Below are 24,517 nucleotides of genomic sequence, written 5' to 3'. Positions count from 1 at the left end.
AACTTTAATAGTCAGAGAGAGTAGTAGATACACTACAACGAAATCATTATTTTGGCATTGGAAAACTTAGGGCTTGTTTGGCATCATTTTTGGTTTTCAGTTTCCTGTTTTTTTGAAAACTAAAAACCAAAAACAGGAAACAAGAAAAAGGTGTTTCCACTTTTTTGTTGTCAGTTTTCAAAATTATCATGATTTTAATAAGTCTAAATATTTTTTGATCCATTATGTGACATATATAATGTACTTTTAAAAAACAAAAAACCAAAAAACAGAAAACCACAGCGATGCCAAACGGACCCTTAGTTTCTGAGAATATCTTTGGCATAAACTATGCCTTTCATTTACAACTAATTAAACGATTGTTGCTAGAGCTTGGGAGTGATTTTGGAACAAAATACCTCATTAATATTTTAGAGGTTAATATAACGAAAACGGACATGTTTCAATCAAACTAAATCTATTAGGATTAGATTGGTAACTACTCGTAGAATATTACGGAGAATAACAATATACTTGTAGTTTGTACTTACATTCATTATTCATTTTGAGTGAAACATGGTACACAATCATGTTCCATTGAGAGAGACATGCATTAGTAGACTTGTTGGTAATTGGCAACAATAATAATTAATGATTAGTGTACTCTCTTATCAATTATTGTATGGGTGAGAGAACAATAAGAGAATCGATTCAATAAATAGTTTAAGGTAATAATTAAAAGTCAATTCTTCACTCTAATATAATATATAATACGAAGTATACATACGAAGTAAATATGTTTACTCGGTATAATTTTTCATTAAACTTGGCTGAAATCTGAATATTGTTCAAGTCCTTGTGATTCATTAGTTTATTTCAGTACATACGAGTTTAAAATGAGTCATTTATCTCAACATTATTTCATCTGATCAAAAAAACCCATACGTCCTCCCCCTCTAAGCCTTGTACAAGTAGTAAAATATTTCTACTAACAAAAATAAGAGCTACTAAAGTTCAAATATAACTATCGAAAACTTAATTATCACTCACCCAATTCAATCAAGTCTGAAGTAATAGTCGGAAATCGAGTTTAACAAACAAATACGGAGTACTTACAAGTAGTATATTTCTACGGTTCTACCAACTTTCATCATACACTTCCTAGGTGAAAAACATGTGATAATACAAAGATTTACAAACTTCATAATAATGAAGTTGGACCACTGAAGTTTCATGAATGAAATAATTATGTTTTCATATGATATGATGCTTCCTTATCAATTTTTTTGGCTAGATTAGATTTTCAGTGTTGCATAGCACTATCAATAAAATTAATAATTCTATGAAAAAAAATTGTACATGTGATTGGTCTGGAACCATTTTGGTAGATGTCATAATCTAACTTAAAATAAGTTGTAAATATTCATCAATATTATTGGTTTGGACCACGACAGCTTAATGGAATGAATTAGCCATGCTTTTAATTTTGTGAAAAAATATTGGTCCCTTGCCCATTTTTCACCCTTGAAATTGACAAACTGGTTGATTGGCTACGTACCAAAGTCTAGCCTACAAATGCTTTTATTTGTCATTTAGCTTTGATTACGACTTCAGTACTCATTATGAGTTGTAAAGTAAAAAACTCGTAAAAACTCATGTAAAAGTCACCTGTTATGAAGTAAACTTTTACAATATTTGTGTATATATATAACCTTTTGAAGTTGTAATAATGTGGGTTGAGTAGCCTTGAAAATCTTTATTGCATACAATTCGATGATATTAATCCTAGCATATTATAATTTCGTATTACGCATTATGAGGTGCAAGACAAAATCATGTGAAAATGCAAGTAAAAGTTACCTATTGTAAAGTACACTTCTATTTGTATGTAATTTGGGGAGATGAAGTATGCAATTTAAGACGGATATATAACTTGATTTATGTAAGTTGAGGGAATTTTTGTAGACAATTTGATAAAATTAATCCTAGCATATTCTTAATTCTAGTATCGTATTAGAATTACTTTATTATAGCCCAAATTATGTGTAGAATCCACTTACAATTGTTAAAGTTACTTAGGCCAATAAAAACGTGAAATGTACTAACAATAGCTTATTAAACTAGTAGATGACGCAATGATTAATGATGGTAATTCTTGATCATTAAGTGTGCGCGAGGTGGCTTGTAGCATAGATTTGAAGTAATTCGATTTTTCCTTTTTGATGATCTTATTCTGTTGCATGATTCTAATTACGAATCCAAATCTTGTTACCACTTAATTAAAAGCAAACAACATTTATTCATAATCTTCTTAAAGTAGCATCAATACATACAATATATTATAATCGTGTATATCTGCACTAATTCTATGTTTATAACTAATGTTGATAAATCGACTACTCATGTCAAATTTAGCGTCACACACTCACACCTACTTTAACATGATCACTAGCTAGCTTCAAAATGATCCTTTAAGTTCATTGATTAATGAACTGCTTGATCTAATAGAATCTTTCATCTTATTATCTAACGAAGAATTCTTATGTCAAGAAAAAATAAGCATGTTCCAAACTAAGATATAAACGTACTCCATATCTGATTAGTTGGACAAATTTTGTTATATTAATTGATTGTAAACTGTATAATTAGACCAACTTTGTTTTCCACATTTTTAAAATTGAAGTATAGTACGAGATTTGCTAAGCACCCCACAACAGAAAAGAATATATTTCGTTAATTATAATATTAATGAAGATTACATACAAAATAGTAGGGCCAAAAAGTCCAAATTTTTTGGTTGGAATGTAAGTTCTCGTCAGCTCTTAACTGGCTGCGGGGTCTAAGAGAGTAAAAAGTGTATTGAAAAATATTGGGACCCTTTAATATAATGTTGCAAAAGGTCTTACAATGAACACTAATTTCATTGGTTTCCATGTGCACAAATGATTGATATTTGATAACAACTTTGAAGTATGCAAGAAAGATTAACGAAACGTAACAGTTTACGTATATGGTTCACCAATAATGCGATAGCAAAAAAAAAAGTTTAATTATTAATTGGTCTCGAAGAAATATAGTTATGGAATTAGAATGGATCTATTGCGAGAGAGAAACTGATCTAAGACATATCCTAGCAATTAGTGAATTGACGGATGTAAAAAAAAAACTTTCAAAGCGTTGTAAAAGTGTGTGATTAGTGGGTGTATTGGGAAATTGGTTCCCATGAAACTGGATGTTTTGAATCATAAAGCAAATAGGATGAGTGGGAATGTGGGATGCCCAACATAATTTCTATCTTTTGAGAGACATGTATCATGACCTTTTTATGCATTAGGTCGAGTTACAACTTACATAGTTACATCACTTACATGGCTTGTGAAGGACATGTTACTATGCTTTAATAAGTATATGAGTTTGAAATTTTGGTGAGTGTGAAGTTTTAAGTTTCTCAAATTTTATCTTTTAAAAAGTTAACGTTCTTAGTTATATTCTTTGTTACTCCGTAATAAGTTGTGTTGCTTGTGTGTTTGCATGAAATAAGACTTGTTTTTGACCTTTTGCAACATTTAGTATAGTGCACTACTGAAACGTCGTAGCTTTGATGAGGAAAAATGTCAAATAATTAGTTGTTTTACAAGAGAAATATGTCGTAGCTTCGATGAGGAAGGAAGGTGTCACTTTGAAATTCTTATATCAAGCACAAGGACTAACTATAGGAAAAGCCCCTTTACCCAAACAAACACCAATAACAAAATACAAAAAAATTGTTTCATAATTCCATATCACCAATAACAAATAATTACACCATAGTGAATTTTATGCACCATAAAGAAGAAACAAAGATAGTACTAATAATGTGAATTTAAGGAAAATCGCTCCCGTGATGAGCTTCGTGAGATTCGACTCCTAATGCCTAATCGAATGCTTAGAATTTAAAAATTAGCCAACTATTCTAGCCTCCTATTTCATATACTCCCTCCGTTACTTTTTACTCGCAACTTTGGAGGGAGGAACGGACTCCTAGGCAAAAGTTTTTAAGGAGAGATTATAAAGGGAGGGGCATGTGATTAGTAGAGTTAAAAAAAGGAGGGAAAAGAAGTGGACCCATTTGCAAGTGGGTACATGTGAGAAGACAGAGGAATCTTCCTCAGGGAGTTCAAGGGACTTCAATTCGCGTTTTTTGGAACTCATTTTGTTAGATAACAAGAGGGGAAAGAGAGAAGACAGAGGAGGAGAGCGCAGTTAGGGTTTGATAGAGAAGGAGGAAGAGAGAACAAAGGACGCAGGTGAGAGAGAAAGGATGAAAAAGGAGTAGATCTAGGGTTCTTCTGGAGAAATCTCCAGAAGAAAGGAGTTCTGGGCACCATGAACGAGGAGAATTGAATGATTTTCATTCAATTCTGGTAGTTGAGAGGGTGGATGATTTCTGATGAAATCAGTTTGGGGTGGGTATTTTTTGGTGGGAATGGTTAGATTAGATTAGTGTTAGTGAATTAGATTAGGAGTTAAATAAAAATAGGTTAGTGGAAATTAGAAAGGGTTTAAAAAAAAAGGGTAAATTGGTAATTTTGTCATTAAACACTTACCATAAAAGGAAAGAAATAAAAATGTTGCAAGTAATGTGTAACGGCTAAAAATAGTAAAAGTTGCGAGTAAAAAGTAACGGAGGGAGTACTTCATATATAGATGTACCATGTACGTTGTAGCCGTGTACGATAAGCTCAAATACACCAAATTCAACACATGACGCATCGTTAGAGTTGGACCATGCTAGGAGTATTGAATATAAGCATCCACCGCCCCCACCGGCCCACCCCCACTCTATAACAACCTAGTTGAGTCAGGGCCTAACTTAGTTGGGACCTCAACTTTACTAAATTACATTGATACTTTAGAGTTTGGGAATTGAGCCCATTCTTTCAGTCTGGAAAGCGACTAACAAACGAATTGGCATATGTAATAATGTTAGTGTAAGATCTTTACTCTTCTGCAATGTATTCATTCACTGTAAGATCTTTTTTCATATGGTTCCATTATTATCAGTTTATGATGCTGATGAGTTGCTATTAGAGAGCCCGAAAGGTTGTTCATGGTGAAATTGATATACGCGAGATTATAACAGTTACCATAGGAGTACGATCAAGTTTCTTCAAAAGCGCTGATCAATGGCTTCAGGATATTGTCATTAATCGTAACTTGTAATTTCCATGTAATATTATACACCCGGCTGTCATCCCCTAATGTAGAGGGACCATTATGCTTCGTGTATCTTTTTCAATAAAAATAAAAAATAAGAGAAAAAGAAACTATCACTCTGTATCAAAAAAAATTAGCATAGGCCCCTAACTGTTTTTTACAAAACTATATATGTTAGGAGATCGACTACGCATTCAGGAAGTTTTAGCTTCCTCTTTTTAAATGCTGGATCAAGAACAGCTGTTTACTAGGGTATTGGCTTGTTTTTGACATGAAAATCCGAGTAACCATAACAGTTACCATAACTTGTTCTGATACTCGGAACTCTTCATCAATGAACAACCTCATATATGTAGACCCACATGCACCTTGAGGCTTGTACTCAGGTTTTGCATTAGAATATAGCATGCTGTGTCCTGTGAATGTTCAAGAATTTTCTGACTGCTAATTCTTCTGAAAATTGATCAACTATGGTCAATTCCTGTGGCTTGCTCCGGATGCTAGCGTCTGCTGGTTTTGTAGACAGCATATGCCAGGAGAAGTGGTATTGAGAGAGAATAAACTGGGAAATGTAACAATGGGTTCATTTCATAGGCTTTTACCAGCAGTTTGCAACTCTGTAACACAAAGATGAGTTTAGAAAATTAAAATGGATAATGATAGGTGGGAATGAAAGGTGCGAAAGCTCCCAGAACAAACATGCATAAAAGATTAGGAGAAGTTAAAACAGCTAAAGGAGGTATATGATAATACAAGAAAAAGGCAATTTTATTAGAGGCATTCATGAATGAAAATATGCATTAGCTATTATTTTTCTCCCCCTTTCTTTGTTTTTCTGAACAAAGGGGTCGCCTAATTCAGTTTATTCAGCAGAGCCGAAGAAAGTCAGACTCAGGTCAGAATTTTCTAGAGGAAGGGTTTCAAAGCTCTATTCTCATAGGCCTAGCTTTTTCACTAATTTGAATATTAGTTCATATAAGTTTTGTGGCCAATAATTTTAAATTATTAAAATTTTGGTACTAATCAGGGTTTACCTGAATTCAAACATTTCCCGAAGGATGCAGCTGAGGGAAGAAATTAAAGTTCAAGGAAAGGGGTCAAACCAGCTGTAATAAATACCATGTCATTAATACAGCAGAAAATTCAACATAAACTAACTAATCAAATAGTGCATGTTAAGAAAAGGCAAGAGTTTTTAGAAGAATTGTTGAAAAGTTACCTTGAAATGCTTGTAGAAGATCGCCAGACAAGCCACCATAGAAAATCTCCTGATCAATCGTGTACTAATATAAAACTTGGAAGTTCTATGATTTTGAGTGTTACTGTGTCTAGATTTCAGGGTATCTTTACAATGATCATCTTCCTTCTTGCCTGAAAGTGCTAAAAGGTGTATTCTATAAATTTCACTTTCCATAGCCAATCCCACGGCCACTAGAATAGAAGGAAAAACTACAAATACTAAATGAGGAATGACTATCACCATTATATCTGGAAACCCAAGGTACTCCAATTTTTTACCCATCTCCGGATGCTTCACTACCCAGCCCCTGTAAGTCATATACCCCCTTTCACCACCATCAGTAAATAATTGCCCAGAAAACCAAGGACATAGAGCAAGGTAGAACAAGTAACCTAGAAATCCAAGCCACACTGAGCGCAGCTTGTACAACTCTGTCAAGACCCATCCAACACCATTTTTAAAATTTTTGTCAGTATAGAAATTCTGTAATGTGTACCGTTTCTTGGAAAATATTAGCAAAGCCACAGGGAGAAGAAGAATAAAGAAGGAACACCCAACAGAAAGCCAGAGTATTGGGAAATACAAAGCATCCCACTGACAACCCATGACTATAAACTCCTTCCATGTCCAAGACAGAGGACTGGAAAGACCATTTATTGAGAATGGCCTCAACTCGGTTAAGGTTGATCTTCCTCTTACGTCAATTGCTTCTATCTGCAGCCAGTATCTTTCTGGAGATGGGTCCTGAAACGCTTTGAAATTCCAAGGGGCTGCATAAAGAGCTCCTCTTGAGGAGGTATCCTTGATCTCCGTCATTGATTCCTCCAAAACCAGAACAAGATTTCCAAGCTCAGAGTCATAAGCTCGAGCCACCACTGATATGATTGGAGACGATGAGAAGACCAAAGCTCTTATGGTCATGTAGTGTGAGGGGTCCAACGATTGATGTTCAAATTCGGTAAATAGAGATGATGTCAATGTGAAGCGAGAGTCTAGCGGGAAAGTGGGTAAGATGATAGTTTTTTTAGTACCCGATTTCAAGTTGATATCTACAAATGAAGTATGACCTCTATCAATAGCCAAAATACGCATGGCTCTATTTCTTCTCCAGTCACCCATTTCCCATTCCCAGAATTCCTGGACTTTGGATGATCCATTCGAAGAAACCTTGGAGGATGTCTGTTGCATATTTAGCTGCATGAGATCATTACTTAGTCGGTGAAGCCGTTTCAAATTCTTGCCAAACTTCGTGTGGAGATGCCCACATAGGTAAGGAGATATTGAATGTTTGAGAAAAACATCTTTTAGGGTCCTCCCAGATTCTGAGGTTGCTGAAAATGATAGAGGAAAATGTCCAAATGAGATCTTTACCACTGGGTTCTTTGGATCAGCACCCCATTTTGATAGCTCAGAATCCAGCTCAGCTAATAAATTATCAGTCGGATGCCCAAACAGATTGGTTGGACCTCTAAGGCCAACAGCCATGGTGCTGTCAATCCCTACAAATAGATGCCTTCTATCTTCTGTCTGCATGAGACAGCACAAATTTTATTACACGAAGTTTTGTAAAGCTAAAGCATTGTCAAAAAGCACATCAAAGTGAAGCAGCCTTCAGATGTCAGTTTGTCATCAGAATTGGATGAACCACAAGATACTTTATTTTTGTCTTTGATCACAGAATGTTTTCTTTTTTTTTTTTTTTTTTTTTTTTTTTTTTTTTTTTTTTTTTTTTTTTTTTTATTCACCTAAAATCAATAGAAAAAAGATTGAAACCACATTCTTAGAATTATCTATGCCTAAAATTAATTCAACCTGTAATAAATAATCTCAGAAAATATTGGCAAGAAGCTAACCTGAAGTGTGACACAGTTTACATGCCCAGTTCTTCCTGCTTCAGCATTTAGACTGTAGTTTGAAAAGAAATCAAAGGTGCCACCAACAGATGGCACACCAAAATTATCATGATTGCCTCTAAGATCATAGAAGATGCTCTTGTCAAGTCCACTCTTCTTGACTACATCTGCCATCACATCCCGGTATTCCACCCACTCTTGCTCATTTTGTTTCATGTTTAAGTGATCTTTGCTCTTCCCATCTAGTTGCAATAAAAACAAGTATCAGAAGCCTTAAGGTCCATTAATTAATGTTCTAGCTAACATAAGGTATAATACCGTCCAAAATTGAGCAAACAGCACATTAGATAAGGAAACAATTACCTTTTTTTATTTTTTTTTTGAGGAAAGGAAACAATTATATAAGATTCACTACATAACAATTCCTTTACTTAAGTTCACCAATCTCCCATATCGTAAATTGCCTATTAAAATGCAATACACCGTCCAAAACCACAACAACCATATAACCCTAACTGATTTACACAGCTGGTGAATGCATCACTTCAACCAAAAAAGCCTTAGTCCATTATATCTTCACTCAGTCTATCAATTAATATCACATATAATTTCCGTATCAGTTCACCAAGCTCCCATGTCGTAAATTAACAAATAAATTACGATACCACTTCAATTCAAAACCACAACCTACCATATACCCTAAACTGAGCAACATACCTAGTGAATGCATCTAATCAACCTAAAATCCATGTTATCTTTGGAGTTCACATCAAAATCCTCAAGTTAAGAATGTAACGATTACACATAATTTCGTTATAATCAGAATGAAATATATCAGCCACTCCATAACCAACAATATCAATAATCAACTGACTAGAACCAACAATCATTAACAATGTATGATCTCAACAATACTAACAATGTCAATGTCTCAGGAATGCAAAATCATTTCATCTCTAACAACAAATCAAACAACTCTTCGATTTCAATGTTTAAACCCTACAATTACACCAACCTACACTACAATTCTAAGAATCAAAGCAAACCCAATTCCAAAATCCAACTAAACCCATTAAAAATCAAAGCAAAACCCACAAAAACAAAGCTTAATAACATCAAATTTCACTAAAAATGAAGATAAAAAGACGGCGAAAAAACCTGTGAGATCGCCGGTGATAAGAACAAGAGAAGGGTTGATGACAGAAAGATAAGGGCCCACCAATTTCTTGAAATCAAGAGCTCTATCTGGGTGATGAACACTGAAATGAAGATCAGAGAGTTGAACCACCCAAATCACTGAATTTGGGCCTCCTTTCACTTCTATCAATCTGCTGGAACTTGAGTTTTCTTGCCCAGAAAAAGCAACCGCCATTAACGAGAAGATGATGAGGATTTTAATGGCGATGATCGCCATTGTCTTCTTCGATGTCTTTCCTCCGGCTAACGTTTCCCACCGGAGCTGTTGACTTCACGCCAACTCTAGGACGTTGGTCAGATTTTTGGGTTCATCGGTTATTTTTTTTTTTGTTTTTTTACAAAGTGGGTTCATCATTTTATTAAGTTTGGGTGACATGGGTGTAGTGAAGGAATAAGGGCCGCAAAGGTGTCAATTCGAGTGACTCGATTGGACAAAATTTTTAGTACTTGTACATAATACAATGTGATACCATTCATACCAAAGAACTTTAACTTATAGGTATTGCCTATTGGTATAATGTGACGGTGTAAAACGTTTATTAATCGATATCTATATCATAACATCATTGATTTCCTACAAGGCTACGAGAAATAGTTACAACATTGACTTTTACATGTGACTTTTTTCACTATTTATGTAAACTGTTTTTAACCTATCAATCTATCATTGAGTAAATTATACATAAAAACGATTTAATTACGTGGGTACTTGTTTACTTTGTTTCAATGTATAACATCTAAATATCAAAATTTTAATAGTTTGTATTTATTGATAACTAGTTTTGTGCCCGTGCGATGTCCGGGTTGTTTATTGAATTTTAAGATAATTTTTAATCTATATGTCAAATTTTAAATATATCATTTATACAAAATTAGTTAAAAATTGATGTGTTTTTGTGACGATTTAAACTATGTAGTAGACATGCAATGACTAATAATAATAATATTGGTGAAAAACATTTCTTGACCCGTATGATTCTGTCCGAAATGACTCGTGACCCGACCCGATTGACAGGTCTACCCACAGTAATAAAATTATATTAGATTGTGAAATATATTATTTTAGTTGATTAGAATATATTATAAATAATGGATGTTTCTTTCAAAAAAAAATAAATAAATAATGGATATGATATATTTTCAACTAATTCCTAAATTTGATTTAGTGAAAATAAAACTCTAAATTAACAATTTTATCTTAAAAATCTTTTTTCTAAGTAACTTTTTTATCCTACAAATTGAATTCTATAAAACACTATCCTACGTGGCACGACACTTGGCGTTGGCGAAAAATTAGAACGTCAAGTGTGGTTTATCGCCTGGCTAAAAGTATTAGTTATATGATATGATTAAAAAAAATAATTGATTAAAATTATGCGTTGACAAACATACGCAATCAAACTAGGGCATTTAAATAACGATAAAGGGAGAAGGTAAATAGATAGTGCAAAAGTCAAATTAAAACCGTAAAACAGAAAACATAATTTTTTTTTTTATTTTTTGGGAATTATTATAGGAATATGTCTCTTTACCAAAGACTGATTTATCCTTAACTTTAGTAAATTCTCTCCATCTTCTTCAATCTTCCGACCCCATTAAAAAAATCCCACAATTACTTTCTGCCACTCTTCTCTCTTTTTCTCTCTCTTTCAAACCATGACAAGTTCCTCCACTCAATCACGCAAGGTTCTTCTTTTCTATCTCTTAATTTTACCTTAATTTACCGCAATTTAGATCTCACACTCGATAGCATAATGCCTATCATGCTCCCGAAATCACGTACAGTTTAAACCTGTACATCGTGTTCCCGGGTGTATAATATAATAATAATAATAATTGCTAATTTACATGTTTGATTGTTTAAATTCTCAGACTTTAAGCAAGATCGCCCAAAATCGACTCCAAAAAGAGCTTGTTGAGTGGCAGCTTAATCCTCCTGCTGGCTTCAAACATAAGGTCACCGATAATCTTCAAAGGTATAATATATTTTCATTAATTTTTCTGGGTTTTTTTCATAATTTAAAAAAGTTATGATTTTTATATAGTTTTTGTTTTTGTTTTGTTAAAAAAGATGGGTGATCGAAGTTTCTGGAGCACCTGGAACTTTGTATGCGAACGAGACTTATCAGCTTCAGGTTGATTTTCCAGAGCATTATCCTATGGAAGCACCCCAGGTTATTTTTTATTTTTCTAATTCAATTGAACCCCAGAAAAACAAATTGTTGATTTTTGATTATTTTATGTTAAATTATTGTTGTTATTATAGTTTATTTTACTTGCACAATTTGCTAGGTTAGAATTTGGTTTAATTTGTTGGTATTTGGGGTATAGGTTATATTTGTACCTCCTGCTCCTCTGCATCCTCACATTTACAGCAATGGGCACATCTGTTTAGGTAATTATTTATATCAGATGAACTTTTTTTTTAGTTGTTAATGTTTACTTGTTCTCTATTTGTGTTTCTTAATTATACATCCGTATAAATTTAGTTGTCGCGTAGCTAGTTTAAATTACACTATCAATGTGTGACTAGTTTAAAATGGAGAGAGTATGTGGAATTCTAGTACAATATGTTGTATGTTTGTATCATTGTATTGTATTATAGTCATAGTAGGCTATTTGCGGTATTATTGAAGTCAATTGAACTGAATGACGTGTTAGAATAATGAACTCTTTCATTGACGGTTGACAATCTTGACATTGCTCATACTACGTATATGTTATATATTGTGATTTTGTATTTTGGGGTTGTAGCTACTTAGGGCCTGTTCTCATACGTTGAAATTCAGTTGAGTTCAGCTCCTAATTTCTATCTCTTATAAAATATTCATTTCAGTTCAGTCAGTTCAGTTCTAGCTGAGTTCAGCCAATGAGAACAGACCCTTAGGGATATATTAAATGATTGGGGTGAAAGTTTCTGTTAATGCATTGACATGTCCTCGTAAATTAAAAGTATATGGATATGTAGATGAAGAGGGGAATGGGTGATTCTAGACGATTTTGTAACTTGCAGATAGTGGTGAATGGTGATGAGTTGATTGTGCACTTGTTGGATTTTATTGAGATTTATGCTTAATTTGTTTAAGGGGATAAACCTAGAATTGGTTTGGATGAAAGTGATTAATGAAAAGAATAACCTCCAATTTCCATATTTTAGAGGACTTTGTAACAGATTGCTTATTATAACTGATTATGAGATATTTGAATGTGATGAACTGATAACAATGCATAGAAATGCTAATGGTCATTGTTCTTGTGAGTCTAAAGGTGTTGAGTAAAGCTTGACTTCTGACTTTCTGAGTGCCTATCTTTTTGTTTATTTTCTACTGTTATTGCTGCCTATGAAGAATTAGTAACAAATCTAATGTTGATTTGGTGTAATAAGCCTACACAGCCTCCTATTAGCATATATATTTTTCCTTTATAATCAGTTAGATTAATATAAGTACATATATTTCTCATAGTTCCAATCTGATGTTGGATTATGAGCATAATCAGGGCTGTTTTCTCCTCTAGACTTAAATTTAGAATTATCATCCTCTTCATTCCGTTGAAAAATTTGTGCCCCTTTTGTTCTGATAAATAATTATTCAACAAATTGAGGGCTAAGCCTTAGTTATTATAATGTCTTTGTTTTGCTGACAAAATTTATACTCCATATGTTTACAAGGCATATCAAGTGCATACTATGTTACTTGATGGTTTGGAACACTTGGGCACTCGATGCACCTCTTTTATCAGTTAGTAGAATGAATATAATAATTTCCATTATGGTTCTAAACTCCACATGAAATTGTCTTTCTACATCTTAGGGTTATTGCTGCATTTAAATTGACCTCCCCAACCCTGCTAGAAGCAAGATCCCCAATGTCTGTCATTTTTAATGATGTAACAATGTATGATCTTATTCATGTAGCTTGATAGGTGCATTGACTATTGTGCCTTTCTGTTAAGTTAGTGAAGACCGTGTTACATTTTTCCTAGCCTCAGTTTCTGTACCTTTATAAACTAATAAAAAAAGATATAAGGGCCTCTAATGTGCACTGAGATTGTCATTCTTGTGGATAGACTTTGGCAAATTACATTTTTCACATAATAGCTACTTATATTTTTCATGGGTCTTTTGTTCAATATATTTATAAAATGAAGGAATTTATAATAGAGGATTAATTTTCTACAAGCCAACTACCTACAGTTTTATTTAAAAACGTAAAAGGTGCCAGATAGGTCAGTTTGTGAGATGGTTCGGATCATTTAGCCGATCTATGCACTGAATGCCCCTCTTTCATCAGTTAGCAATAAATCTTGTTTTTTCCTTAATTGGTCTACCGTCTGTGCTCCACCTGAGAGTCATTCTACGTTTTAGATTTGACCTCCCAAACCCCACTGGACAAAAATTTCCCAATGGCTGTTGTTATTGTTGCTGAAATAAAGTTTGATCTCACTTATGTAGCTCAATAGATGCATTGACTATTGTGTCTTTCTATAAATTTAGTGTTGCCCATGTTTCAAATTTCCCAGCCTTAGTTTCTATATATGGATAGACTAATGAAGAAGACATCAGCCACTCTAATGTGATTGAGATTGTGATTATTGGGGATAGACTTTGGAGAATTGTATCTTTATACCTAGATATAGTAATATTGTAATTATATCATAATAGCTTACCACCTCATTATGCGTTGATATTATTGTGCCTAAGATATCTTTTTTTGTATTCTACTCATTTTTTTATTTTGTTTACCAATGGATGGTAATGAATCTCATGATATTGATATTGGAAATCTTTTTCACAAGTCATTCAAACATTATGTAGGCCATGTTGTAGTGCAAGCTCACAGTCCTTGTTTCTTCCACAAATCGTTGTTGATATTAATCTCTCCTAATATAGGTTCTTGTGTATTTTGTATGGGACCATTAAGATGATTTGTCTTAATACTGACCTTGCCAACACATACTTTCTCGTATTGTCTATGACTGCAGATATTTTATACGACTCTTGGTCCCCAGCGATGACAGTCAGCTCAATTTGTATCAGTATTCTTTCAATGCTGTCAAGCTCTACCTCAAAGGTTTGTTGAGTTACTTTCCCCTGGCCACACCCCCGACTCCCAGCAGTTGCCATTTGTGCTTTTGCTTACTCGTATTCTTATTTCTTAAGCAAGATAACTGAAACAATTTTGTTACATTTTGCAGCAACGCCCTGCAGACAATGACCGTTATGTGAATAAATGTAAGAACGGTAGATCTCCTAAGGAGACGAGGTGGTGGTTTCATGATGATAAAGTGTAATATATGAGTAGTGTTTTGTCAGACCTATTGAAACACTGTTATATAGAATTGACTTCTAGGATGAATACTGCCTCCTATCTCCAGGAGATATTGAAGTGGATGCGGGAGTAAAAAGGATTTATGTAAACCCTCTTGTTTAGCTCGGGGGATGATACACCTCTAAAATACGGAAACATCAGATGTAAAGCAATGGCTTCTGATTTAAAAGTATGAGAAAGTTAGCAGGTTTGTTTAATGTTGCTATGCCACAGTAGGAATCTGAGCAAGCTAAGTTAGCTAACCCCTGGAAGTGTTTAGTGCAGATTAGAGTGCAGTGTGCAGGCTATTGAGATATACGAAGTATGGTTTAAGCAATCTTTTTAGAGCTTAAAATAATAAAGTGCAGATGACGGGCGGTAAATGTCAATTTTTTGTGTTATTGTGTCAATAGTTGATGGTTTTAACAATCTTTTGACACATTTAGCACAAATAATTAAATGAACCAGAACATTGACAGTTTGACACTACAAATCACCTAGTTAATCTATATGATTAGATGAAAGATCTTAGCAATGAAGTGATGAAGTACAATTCTATGCTCCAATTGTTTTGACCAAAAAGAATTAATTAGATCCATTTAATTACAACTGAATTTCAAATTCAATGAGTTTTTTTCTTAAAGAAGCAAGGCTAACAAATTAATTCCATCAAAAGATTATCCATAAGTACATAAGGAGATATTTCATGAGGATAATGGTTCATCCACATTTGTTCTACCCCAAAAGGAATAAGCCTGGCTAAGTGGTGGGTGACAAAGTTGCCTTCCCTCTTTATATGCAACCAAGACACTGATTCAAAGGAAGTGCACATAGAGAGGATGTCATCAAGTAGCGAGTCCAGCTCAGTCAAGAGGGTTACACCCTTCACCATACGATTAATCGCCGTTTGGCAATCAGATTACCGAATGATATTACCATAGCCTTGCTGTCTTCCTAACCGAATTGCCATAGCCAACGCTTTACCCTTTGCTATCTCAATGGGCCACATCAAATTGAATGAGTTGCCTGCATCGATAAATGTCTTATTTTTTGGTCAAATAGTGACTAAATTGATACAAGTATTATTGACATGTGAAAAGTAATAGCTAAAATTAGGATCTTTAGACCATAATTTGAAGTTTTTGATTATTAAACTTATTATGATATGGTTACCACTTGACACTCTTATCATCTTGATTACGGAGTATATCTCATATCTGTAACATGTTTTTAGTGGTTCGTTTCGTACCAGTAGGAGGTCAACAATTTGATGGTTAGTCAAGCTTATTTACAATCTAACATCTTGTATCAAAGGCGTGAATGGATAAAAATAAAAAAAAAAGGGGGGGGGGGGTTATTCGTGAAGTTTGAATAAATATATTTTATATATTTATTTATTTATTTTGACATATTGAAGATAAAAAACTTAGATCAACATGTTAACAAATGATGTTATTAGTCAAACATGTACTAGCAACAAAAAATTCATAATATATAAATGATTGAAATTATTTTAACCTACATAATCCAATCAAAATCTTTTAATGAAATATGAACATGGTTATTTTACATATTCTGATCCCACACTAACTCGAAGTTAAAAATTTGTAGATTACTTTAGGAATAAATTTCTATTGAGAATGAGGGATAGCTCAAGTGGTTAGAGTTTTCTCCCGATTCCACGAGTTCCTAGGATTGATTTTTACCCCCATCCTTAGTCCTTATGCCTCTCTAAAAATCAAAAAAAATAAGTTTCTATAGCTTCTCTTGGTTCCAAAATGTCTAACCTAAACCATTTTCTTGGGTTAGATTGACCGGCTTGACCCGTGAGACGTTTTGACTCGATAAAAAATTAAAAGAATACCCCCTATAGGCTGTAGTAACTCCAGTGAGTGTGATTATCCTGGTGTAGTCTGAAAATGATGGCGGTGGCGCGCTTACTACCATGGACGGCGATTTCTGATACTCCGGCGATAGTTTCACGGTGGCGCACTCTCTTCTCCCACTCTCTCTCCTCTTCAATCTCCTCCTTCCGTTACCCCAAATACGCCGTCGTTTCGTTCTGCTCCAACTCTCATGTCGCTTCCTCTGACTCTGATACACCCGATTTCACCCTCCCACAACCTCCTAATCAGGTCCTCTCTCTCTCCTTTGACCAATTTCCTGAAATGGGTCAACCTCAAATTTGCCAATTTTTATTGGGTCAAGTTTTAATTTTGCAATTTACTAGGGTTTATCCCTTAACACCCTAATTTTGTTTATTGATTTTGTACCCTTTTTAATTTTAATTATTGGTATGCTAATTGTGTATATGTTATTTGATTCTAAACATAATATAATATAAATGGGCTTACAAATTAGAATTATATAGTCCTTCAAAATTTTGATTGTATTGAGTACTGATGACAGGGGACTTTGAAGCCGGGTTTGTATTTAGTTGGGACTCCCATTGGTAATCTTGAAGATATCACATTACGGTATTTGTCTCCCAATTCGAAATTTTCAAGTTGTTTATTCATTTCTTGTATTGTTGATGCTAATTCTTTCAATGCAATGTGTATCAATCAATTTATTTCTATGAAATATGTACTTCATTCAAATTTGGTAACTGTGATGTGTTGTTGATTTTCAGTAACAACTTGTTTTCTGAGGTTTTGCGTTTATTTTGTTGTTAAATATCCTCGTCTTTTGGTCATGTTAGAGTTAGTTTTCGATGCATTACTTCAAGCTTTGACCTTTAAAGGTGAATCATGTGGAATGTTGAAGATTTTAGTGTTTATGTGTTGTTCCGTTGAGGTGTTGATGATATTCAAGCTGTTGGTTTGTGTTATATTGATTGACACTAGGACTACCAAATTGTTTCTTGTTGATATTTCATGAGCTTGTGGGTTTCTTGACTTAGATTATTCTTTGGTATATTGAACTTTTGCCCTTCTCAACTTGATCTTAAATTTTAGTGCGTTGCGGGTGCTGAAATCAGCTGACGTGATACTTTCTGAGGACACTAGACATTCTGGAAAGTTGCTTCAGTATTATGGAATCAAAACGCCCCTTGTATGTATAATGATGGGATTATTGTTTTTGTTTCCTAGATTCAGCTAGTTTGTATCTTGATTGAAGCTTGTTTTGTTTCTAGATGAGCTATCACAAGTTTAACGAGTTTCAGAGAGGCCAAACTGTTTTGAAACGTTTACAAGAGGGTGAAATTGTCGCTCTGATTAGTGATGCTGGGATGCCTGGTATTAGTGATCCTGGAACAGAATTGGTCAGTTGATGCGTCCTTTAATCTTCATTTTTATATTTATCCCAACTTTTTTCTAATGCTGGCTAGAATGCTATATTGCTATCAAACCATTGACCTGTTCATTGAAGGGGTGGGATTGTGATGAATTTCATCCTTGATTTACATTTCAAATTTGCAACCATCTTTATAAGTGTTTTATACTATGAATGTCCTTTAAAAGTATTTTGCCTTCTGTTCATGATATTATCATCATGGCTAGAATTTCATCTAACCAATTATAGTTCTTATCATACTTTTTCTCTGTTTACACAAGTTGCCTGCTACCAGTTTAAAATCAAGATTCTGCTTAACTCAAGATTTGGTCAGTTACCATAAATTGAGTTGTGGATAATACTATGAGGAAATTATTCTACATTATGGTTGTATTGACTATATTTCTTGTCCACAGGTGAAGCTGTGTGTTGAAGAAAAAATTATTGTAGTTCCCATCCCTGGAGCTTCCGCTGTAGTTTCTGCTCTGTCTGCCTCGGGGTTGCCAACTGATGACTTCACCTTTGGTAATTTGCAAACTATCAGGTGTACAAATCTGTAATTTTTCCTCAATGTAGTCGGGTGGTATCTTATTCCTCCATTCCTTTTGTTGATCTAGTTGGATTTCTTCCTAAGCATGCTGGGTCTAGAAGAGAGAGGCTCTTGCTCTCTGCCAACCAGAGTGCGACACAGATTTTCTTTGTTCCCCCGCACAAGCTACACCAGTTTCTTGAAGAAACTTCTTCAGTTTTTGGCAACTCAAGGTAAATGTTTACTCGATGCAAATCGGATGATATCTAATAAAATAGGCAAATGCTTGTGTTTACTCTGTGTAGTCAAGGTTGTAAATTGGTGTCAAAAATTGTTTCTCAATACATTTTGTTAGAGAATTATCTTGTGCATGTAAAGGACATGTCAGTTTTCCTTAGGATTACTGTCCTTCACCTCAGTGATTTGTCCTTATCTTCCTTCGGATGGTACTCACAAATAAGGACAAGCACCTCTATACTTAATTACTTAAAGCATGAACTCTTGTTTAATTATTTAGCTGATAGCTTTTGTTTAGTAATCAAAGTAACTTTATTTGGGTTATGGCAAATTGTTTCCCTTGGCATTTTCTCTCCATTGGAAGCAATCAGTTTTGGGTGGAGGGATTATGAAAAGGGAATAGAAGGGAAAGATGCAGAAAGTTGAGAAAGGAGGAGTAAATAATTGCAAGATTGCAACTACCTTAACATTTTTTTGTTTATGTAATGATTGGTTGTGATATTATACTTTGTAATGTTGCAGGAGATGTGTCATAGCTCGAGAAATGACCAAAATCCATGAAGAGGTATGATTCTAGTGAGGGTTTAGGTAGATAGTGATTTGTTAGCTACTTGAATGAGTGAAAGTATTTCCCATAATTTTATGGATCTGATTATATTAGCATTTGTTTGATTGTTTTGACTATTATATATTTATATTACCATCTAGACTAGATTGGATATTGGCCTTTTGTCATTGAGTTCTAACTACCATGAGCCTTGCAGTTTTGGCGTGGTACCTTGCAGGACGCTAAGGAGGCATTTGTATCTCGGAAACCAAAGGGAGAAATGACACTTCTAATAGAGGGAAAGGCCGACTGTGTTGATGAAGCTCCACCAGATTCTCAGATTGAGGATGAACTTAGGGAGCTCATTACTAATGGGCATAGTCTATCGATGGTATGGATGTTCATTTCTTCTGTATCTTTTTTATAGGGTGTACTTTCTTTGAAGTGATTAATAAGTTTTACTGTTTAACTGAAGTACAGATTATATGTCTAGAAAGTCCTTTGATCTAGGGAGCATGATCTTTGTAAAATAAAAGAGAGCATGGATCATGGAAAGACAGGCAAATTGTTCTGCTCATGGAAGCTAATTGTTGGGAGAGAAATATGCGTCTATTGGATGTGTAGTTCCTCTAAAATGCTTGATGACTATTGTTGTAGTTTTCTTGTTGGTTTGTCCTTCACTAATCTTTGCCACCCTCTTGAATGTTTCAATCGTTTATATGATCAATTGAATTTCATATGCATAGGTGGAAAAATCAATTTGAAAATTAAATCAATTTGAAAATTCAAAATTTTTTATTTGTGCTTTCTGGGAGGTGGGAGGGGGGGGGGGGGGTGGTGGAATGGCTTTCCTATGGACTTCGTTCTTGAAACTTGTTTGATATTGAATGTGCTTGGATGTTGTTTTTCAGGAAGCATAATTTCAGCACACACGTAATGTGTGCTTATCATATCAGCTTACATTTCTATCTGAAAGGAAGTATATTTACCTCTTAAAATGTGTTGTACTCAGCTGTGGTCTTTAAATGCTTGTTGAGTGTTTGAATAATATTAGCTGTTTTGATGAAGAAAATCAATCACTTTTAAATCTGGTAAAGCAGAAGCATATATATCAAGATTTTCCCACCCTGTATTATTTGTACCTGCCGTTATTTTTTGTCAAGTATATATCTTAGATCAACATTGGAATTCTGCTTGTTGGATGATTCTTCATTTTTATTGTATATAAAGTTGCTGCATTTTGTATTATGAAGGTATGCCTTTGTTCAATTGATTCAAATGTTCAAACTTTTTTTTGTGGATTAGCCATTGATATGTGATTGATGCAGGCTGTCAAGTTGGTTGCTGAAGGAACTTCAAGGAAAAGGAAGGAAGTTTATGCACTTGCATTACGGAAATTTGGGAAGCAACTTGTGGGAGAGGAATAAAAAGGAGGCAAGGAATGATATTCTTTAGATTTTATATTTAGTTTGCATCTTCCATCCTATAATTTGCGTCTTATATTGTCAAGGTATCGTTTTTACTACAGGAAAAGCAGAAACTGGTTTTCAAAATAATTTGTTAATGAGAGTCTTCCAGCCTCAGAGCTAGAGAAAGAGGTATGTGTAAAGTTCCCTCCTTATGTATTTCTTATGTATCATAGATTATTGCATGAAATATCTTGGGAATCTGTTAAAGTGAACAAGGGTGACTGAATAATTATTCCCAACCTTAATGGATGATAAAATGGTAACCTTAATACGATTATTATATGGTAATTTCCAACCTTAGTAGATAAGTCCTTGGAATCAAGGGTCATGATTCATCAATCTTAGTATGCAGGAAGAGATCAAAGTTAATCTACTTACTCCCCTGTAGCCCAATCACTTCCCAATAGTTATCAGAAAAGGCAGAAGTAAACCCTCCAAATACTGGTGCCTTATCCAGTTATCCTATCCATATTTGGCATTGTCTGCCTCTTATCTACTTGGCCACCCACTCCATCCATGCTCCCAGCCACCCATATATGAGGAATTGGGTCTCAGGAATGTCCTTAATCCTATCACCTCTTTAGAGAACTTGCATGATCTCTTGGCTGATATCTTTAGCTTCAGTAAAAGCATAAAGCTAGTATTCTCCTTTGTCGCCTACTTAACTTTTATATATAAATATTTCCTCAGTAATAATTTAGTTTGTTTACTTATCATGAAGCATAGGCTTAGGAGATAAATTGGTGTTTGATTATCAAACGTTATTTATGATAAGAAAAAAGGTGGATATGATGGGATCTAGTGGGGTAATTTCTTACTGGATGAGAGAGTGGGGGTCTGTTACTATTAGCAATGTGGTAGACAGACATAAATAGCAATGGTGGCCATTGTCAATTTTTGATAGATTCAAACTAAATTGGATGGGCGAAAAAGAAAAGTGAACAAACTAAATTGGAACTCATTGCTAGGTGATAATTACTTACATTATATGCAATATCAGGTTGCAATATGATGGGGTACAAATAAATTGTGGTAAACCTTGTTTGAAAGATTAATAATTTGCTAGCATAAAGCCTTAAGTTTTGAGAGTACAACACCTGGAGCAAGTGGTATGCTTAAAATATTTGCCCTTCCAGAGAAGTTGTTTGCTGACTAAATCTATTGCTACTTCATGCGTTCTGTCTTAATGCTCAGGCAACTGGCATTTGTCTCCAATATTATTGACTCGTGAGTTTCTCAATCCTGTCAGAGACTCAGAGTGGGTTATGTGTCCAGGTGCTAGACTTGGCTAAATCATGAAAACTATGTTCAAGTTTGGTCCATAATGAATTGTTTGTTGTGCATGCACATTGTTGTGAGTTGTGACCCAGGTGCTTGAGGTGAAATGGAAAGCCCCAAAATAGTCTCAATGCTCTCTTTTGTCACATCATCTGTTAGTAATATAGGCTGAGTACAACTGTGATGTTCCTGGTTCTGAAAAACAAGGTTAATGGAAGACATCATTACTTGATCTGATTGATGAAAGCATCCGTGCTCTACATGCTAAAACAAAAGAGCAATATGGTGCTTATAAATCAGACAGGATAACGCTTTGGCTGAAGTATATAAAATAAGTAGATAACCCTACGTTTTGAAGTAAACGTGTCTTAATAAACTTTTTGCTACTTGGTCATTGACTCATTTCAATTATACTCTTGCATGCCTTGTTAGCATTGCTACTTGGTGATATACAACAAAGGGTCCCATTGTGTCATTAAGTACAACTGACTAATCATAGGTTTTCTGAGCCTTGTAAGCTTAATCTTATACGAGTATTTCAATTTGTTCAGTGGCTTATTTAATTTGCAGACTGGTAGCTTTTTGGGTCTTAAATTTAATATGTACAATGACAAATTGTTGAATAATGGACCAGTCTATTTGAAAAACTGCCCACCTGAAAAGTAAATTAAAAAAAAAAACCTCACTTCTCACTGGTTTGAAGGCTTGATTTTTTTTTGGTAAAACTCAAAAGGGAACAGAATGTTTATATAATCTTTGAAAAAGTTGGTGGATGATTATTTTGGGGTATTTAAGGTTATTGACGAACTGAATAAAGGAACAAATGTAGTTTACTTTTGACTGAGGGTGTCTTTATTGCTTCTACTCAGCATGGCCTAAAGCCCTAAACTATATGGCTTCGTTAGTCTTGAATGATCATTTTTTTTGGTTCTATGCTGGTAACTTTTTCTCATAACATCCTGTTTGTATATTATCTTGTCACTCGTTGTCACCTTATTCTTTGTTTTGGTTGCCTTCTATTCTGATAGTTGCTCCTGTACTACTTAAATTATACGAGCTGATATTTTTGGCGTGATAAGCTGTTGAGTAGCTAGAAGTTGAGAATACCTGCATTTAATGTTATAAGTTGAACGTAAGTTTGTAACCTGCAGGTATTTTCTGCGCTACAAAAATGCAGAAAGATTCTTTGAAATTCCTTTTCAAAGGTGCAGATCAGTATTTGGCATTGCTCAGCTCATTAAAGAGGCTTAACAAATCAGCTCCTTGAACTTGGTTGTTGAATTGAGATACTATCATTTGTGGAAAGTTCGTCATGTGCTGTGAAGATTTTGTTGCTGATGCAATGAAAAACGCAGTTGGTGGGAAGATTATAAGGTAATTCCTTCTTGCAGATATCAGTCTTATAGTGGCGCATGAGAAAACAGAATTATCCCGTCACCTTTCCTTCACATGTAAGTGGTCCAACAATCCAGCATCGAGTTTTAGACGTTCTACTATATATCTCACTGTGGTATTACTGAAGATTATGACTACTTTAATTAGTCTTTCGAGTTAGTATCAGTAGCATTAATATAACACTGGGACCATGATTTAGGACTTGACAAATTGAAGACTAACTCTAAGGTATAATTCATACATACTTGGCATATTTTTTATGGCTTGATGATTTAGAATAATCTGATATTTTGGAGGGCAGTTCAGCAATTAGAGCCATTTATTGCAGTTTTTGGGGTTACATTTGTGTAGTGGGCCCTTTGTTTGAATAATTGATGAGAATTGAGAAGAGAAGTCAAGCAATTGGAGCCATTTTGTACGACTAATGTTCCTAAATTAGGTTTTGTTTCCACAATCTTGGAATGTTATATCTTGAATTACAATTCTGTTGGAGTTCATTTAAGTTCAAATTTATGTCTATGTTTTGTTACTTTCTTGGCTTTTCACTAGAATGATGTAACAATGAGATTCCGAGTATTTCTGATTGAATATCAAAACCCGTCTATCTTCGTCCTCCTCTTGTGTTTCAAGTGTTCAACTCGATCTCATGGTGATTCTGTGAACTATGCTTCTTGCTATCATGCCAGACCTTGCTTAATGGTGCCGTTTTGCGAGCAATTAAAACATTGCACAGTTTTATTTATTTACTCTATCCTAAGTCTGATTGCTTACCTTATTCTGGAAAAATATGAAAATAGCTGATGTTACTCTTGCTGATTTATTAGTAATGAAAATTTTACTTGCAATGTCATTCTTTGTTTTTTTTTTTTTTTTTTTTTTTTTTTGTTTTTAAACCATGTCATTCTTTGTTAGCATTGCTGATGTTTTTATTTTATAAGGCATACATCAATTAATTTTGTTGTACCGGTCAAAGTCAATCTAACATACATCAATGTCCTTTGTAGCTCTAAAA

The 24,517-nt window shown here is 34.3% G+C and overlaps 3 protein-coding genes across 5 annotated transcripts; 2 read left to right on the top strand and 1 right to left on the bottom strand.

The window, feature by feature from the left end:
- Positions 1-5,158: 5,158 nt before the first annotated feature.
- Positions 5,159-9,871, bottom strand: LOC145614366 (putative metallophosphoesterase At3g03305). 2 transcript variants are annotated; one of them, XR_014107097.1, is made up of 5 exons: positions 9,427-9,871; positions 8,269-8,510; positions 6,395-7,942; positions 6,210-6,281; positions 5,662-5,792 (listed from the first exon to the last, which is right to left on the bottom strand). XR_014107097.1 is itself a non-coding variant. In XM_081669415.1 (4 exons), the coding sequence occupies exons 1-4, from the start codon at positions 9,680-9,682 to the stop codon at positions 5,676-5,678; spliced, it is 2,163 nt and encodes a 720-aa protein (XP_081525541.1). In that variant the 5' UTR covers positions 9,683-9,871; the 3' UTR covers positions 5,159-5,675. The 2 variants fall into 2 exon arrangements, 1 of the variants encoding a protein (XP_081525541.1); XM_081669415.1 differs by lacking the exon at positions 6,210-6,281 and having other exon boundaries at positions 5,159-5,792.
- Positions 9,872-11,020: 1,149 nt separating this feature from the next.
- Positions 11,021-14,992, top strand: LOC145614256 (putative ubiquitin-conjugating enzyme E2 16). The gene is made up of 6 exons (XM_081669277.1): positions 11,021-11,151; positions 11,338-11,441; positions 11,537-11,639; positions 11,797-11,860; positions 14,449-14,537; positions 14,662-14,992. The coding sequence occupies exons 1-6, from the start codon at positions 11,122-11,124 to the stop codon at positions 14,755-14,757; spliced, it is 486 nt and encodes a 161-aa protein (XP_081525403.1). The 5' UTR covers positions 11,021-11,121; the 3' UTR covers positions 14,758-14,992.
- A 1,671-nt stretch (positions 14,993-16,663) lies between these two features.
- Positions 16,664-24,308, top strand: LOC145614568 (uncharacterized). 2 transcript variants are annotated; one of them, XM_081669626.1, is made up of 11 exons: positions 16,664-16,909; positions 17,184-17,251; positions 17,732-17,828; positions 17,911-18,039; positions 18,467-18,575; positions 18,668-18,812; positions 19,339-19,381; positions 19,581-19,754; positions 20,692-20,797; positions 20,892-20,961; positions 23,288-24,308. In XM_081669626.1, exons 1-9 carry the CDS (start codon positions 16,694-16,696, stop codon positions 20,788-20,790), a joined length of 1,080 nt encoding a protein of 359 aa, XP_081525752.1. In that variant the 5' UTR covers positions 16,664-16,693; the 3' UTR covers positions 20,791-20,797; positions 20,892-20,961; positions 23,288-24,308. The 2 variants fall into 2 exon arrangements, with proteins under 2 accessions (XP_081525752.1, XP_081525751.1); XM_081669625.1 differs by having other exon boundaries at positions 23,262-24,308.
- Positions 24,309-24,517: the final 209 nt, after the last annotated feature.

Source organism: Chenopodium album, chromosome 25, assembly GCF_948465745.1.
Source record: "Chenopodium album chromosome 25, dcCheAlbu1.1, whole genome shotgun sequence".
In the NCBI taxonomy this organism is placed as follows: domain Eukaryota; kingdom Viridiplantae; phylum Streptophyta; class Magnoliopsida; order Caryophyllales; family Amaranthaceae; genus Chenopodium; species Chenopodium album.
Note: the sequence above shows the minus strand (reverse complement) of the source record. Positions and strands in the feature narration are given on the sequence as shown.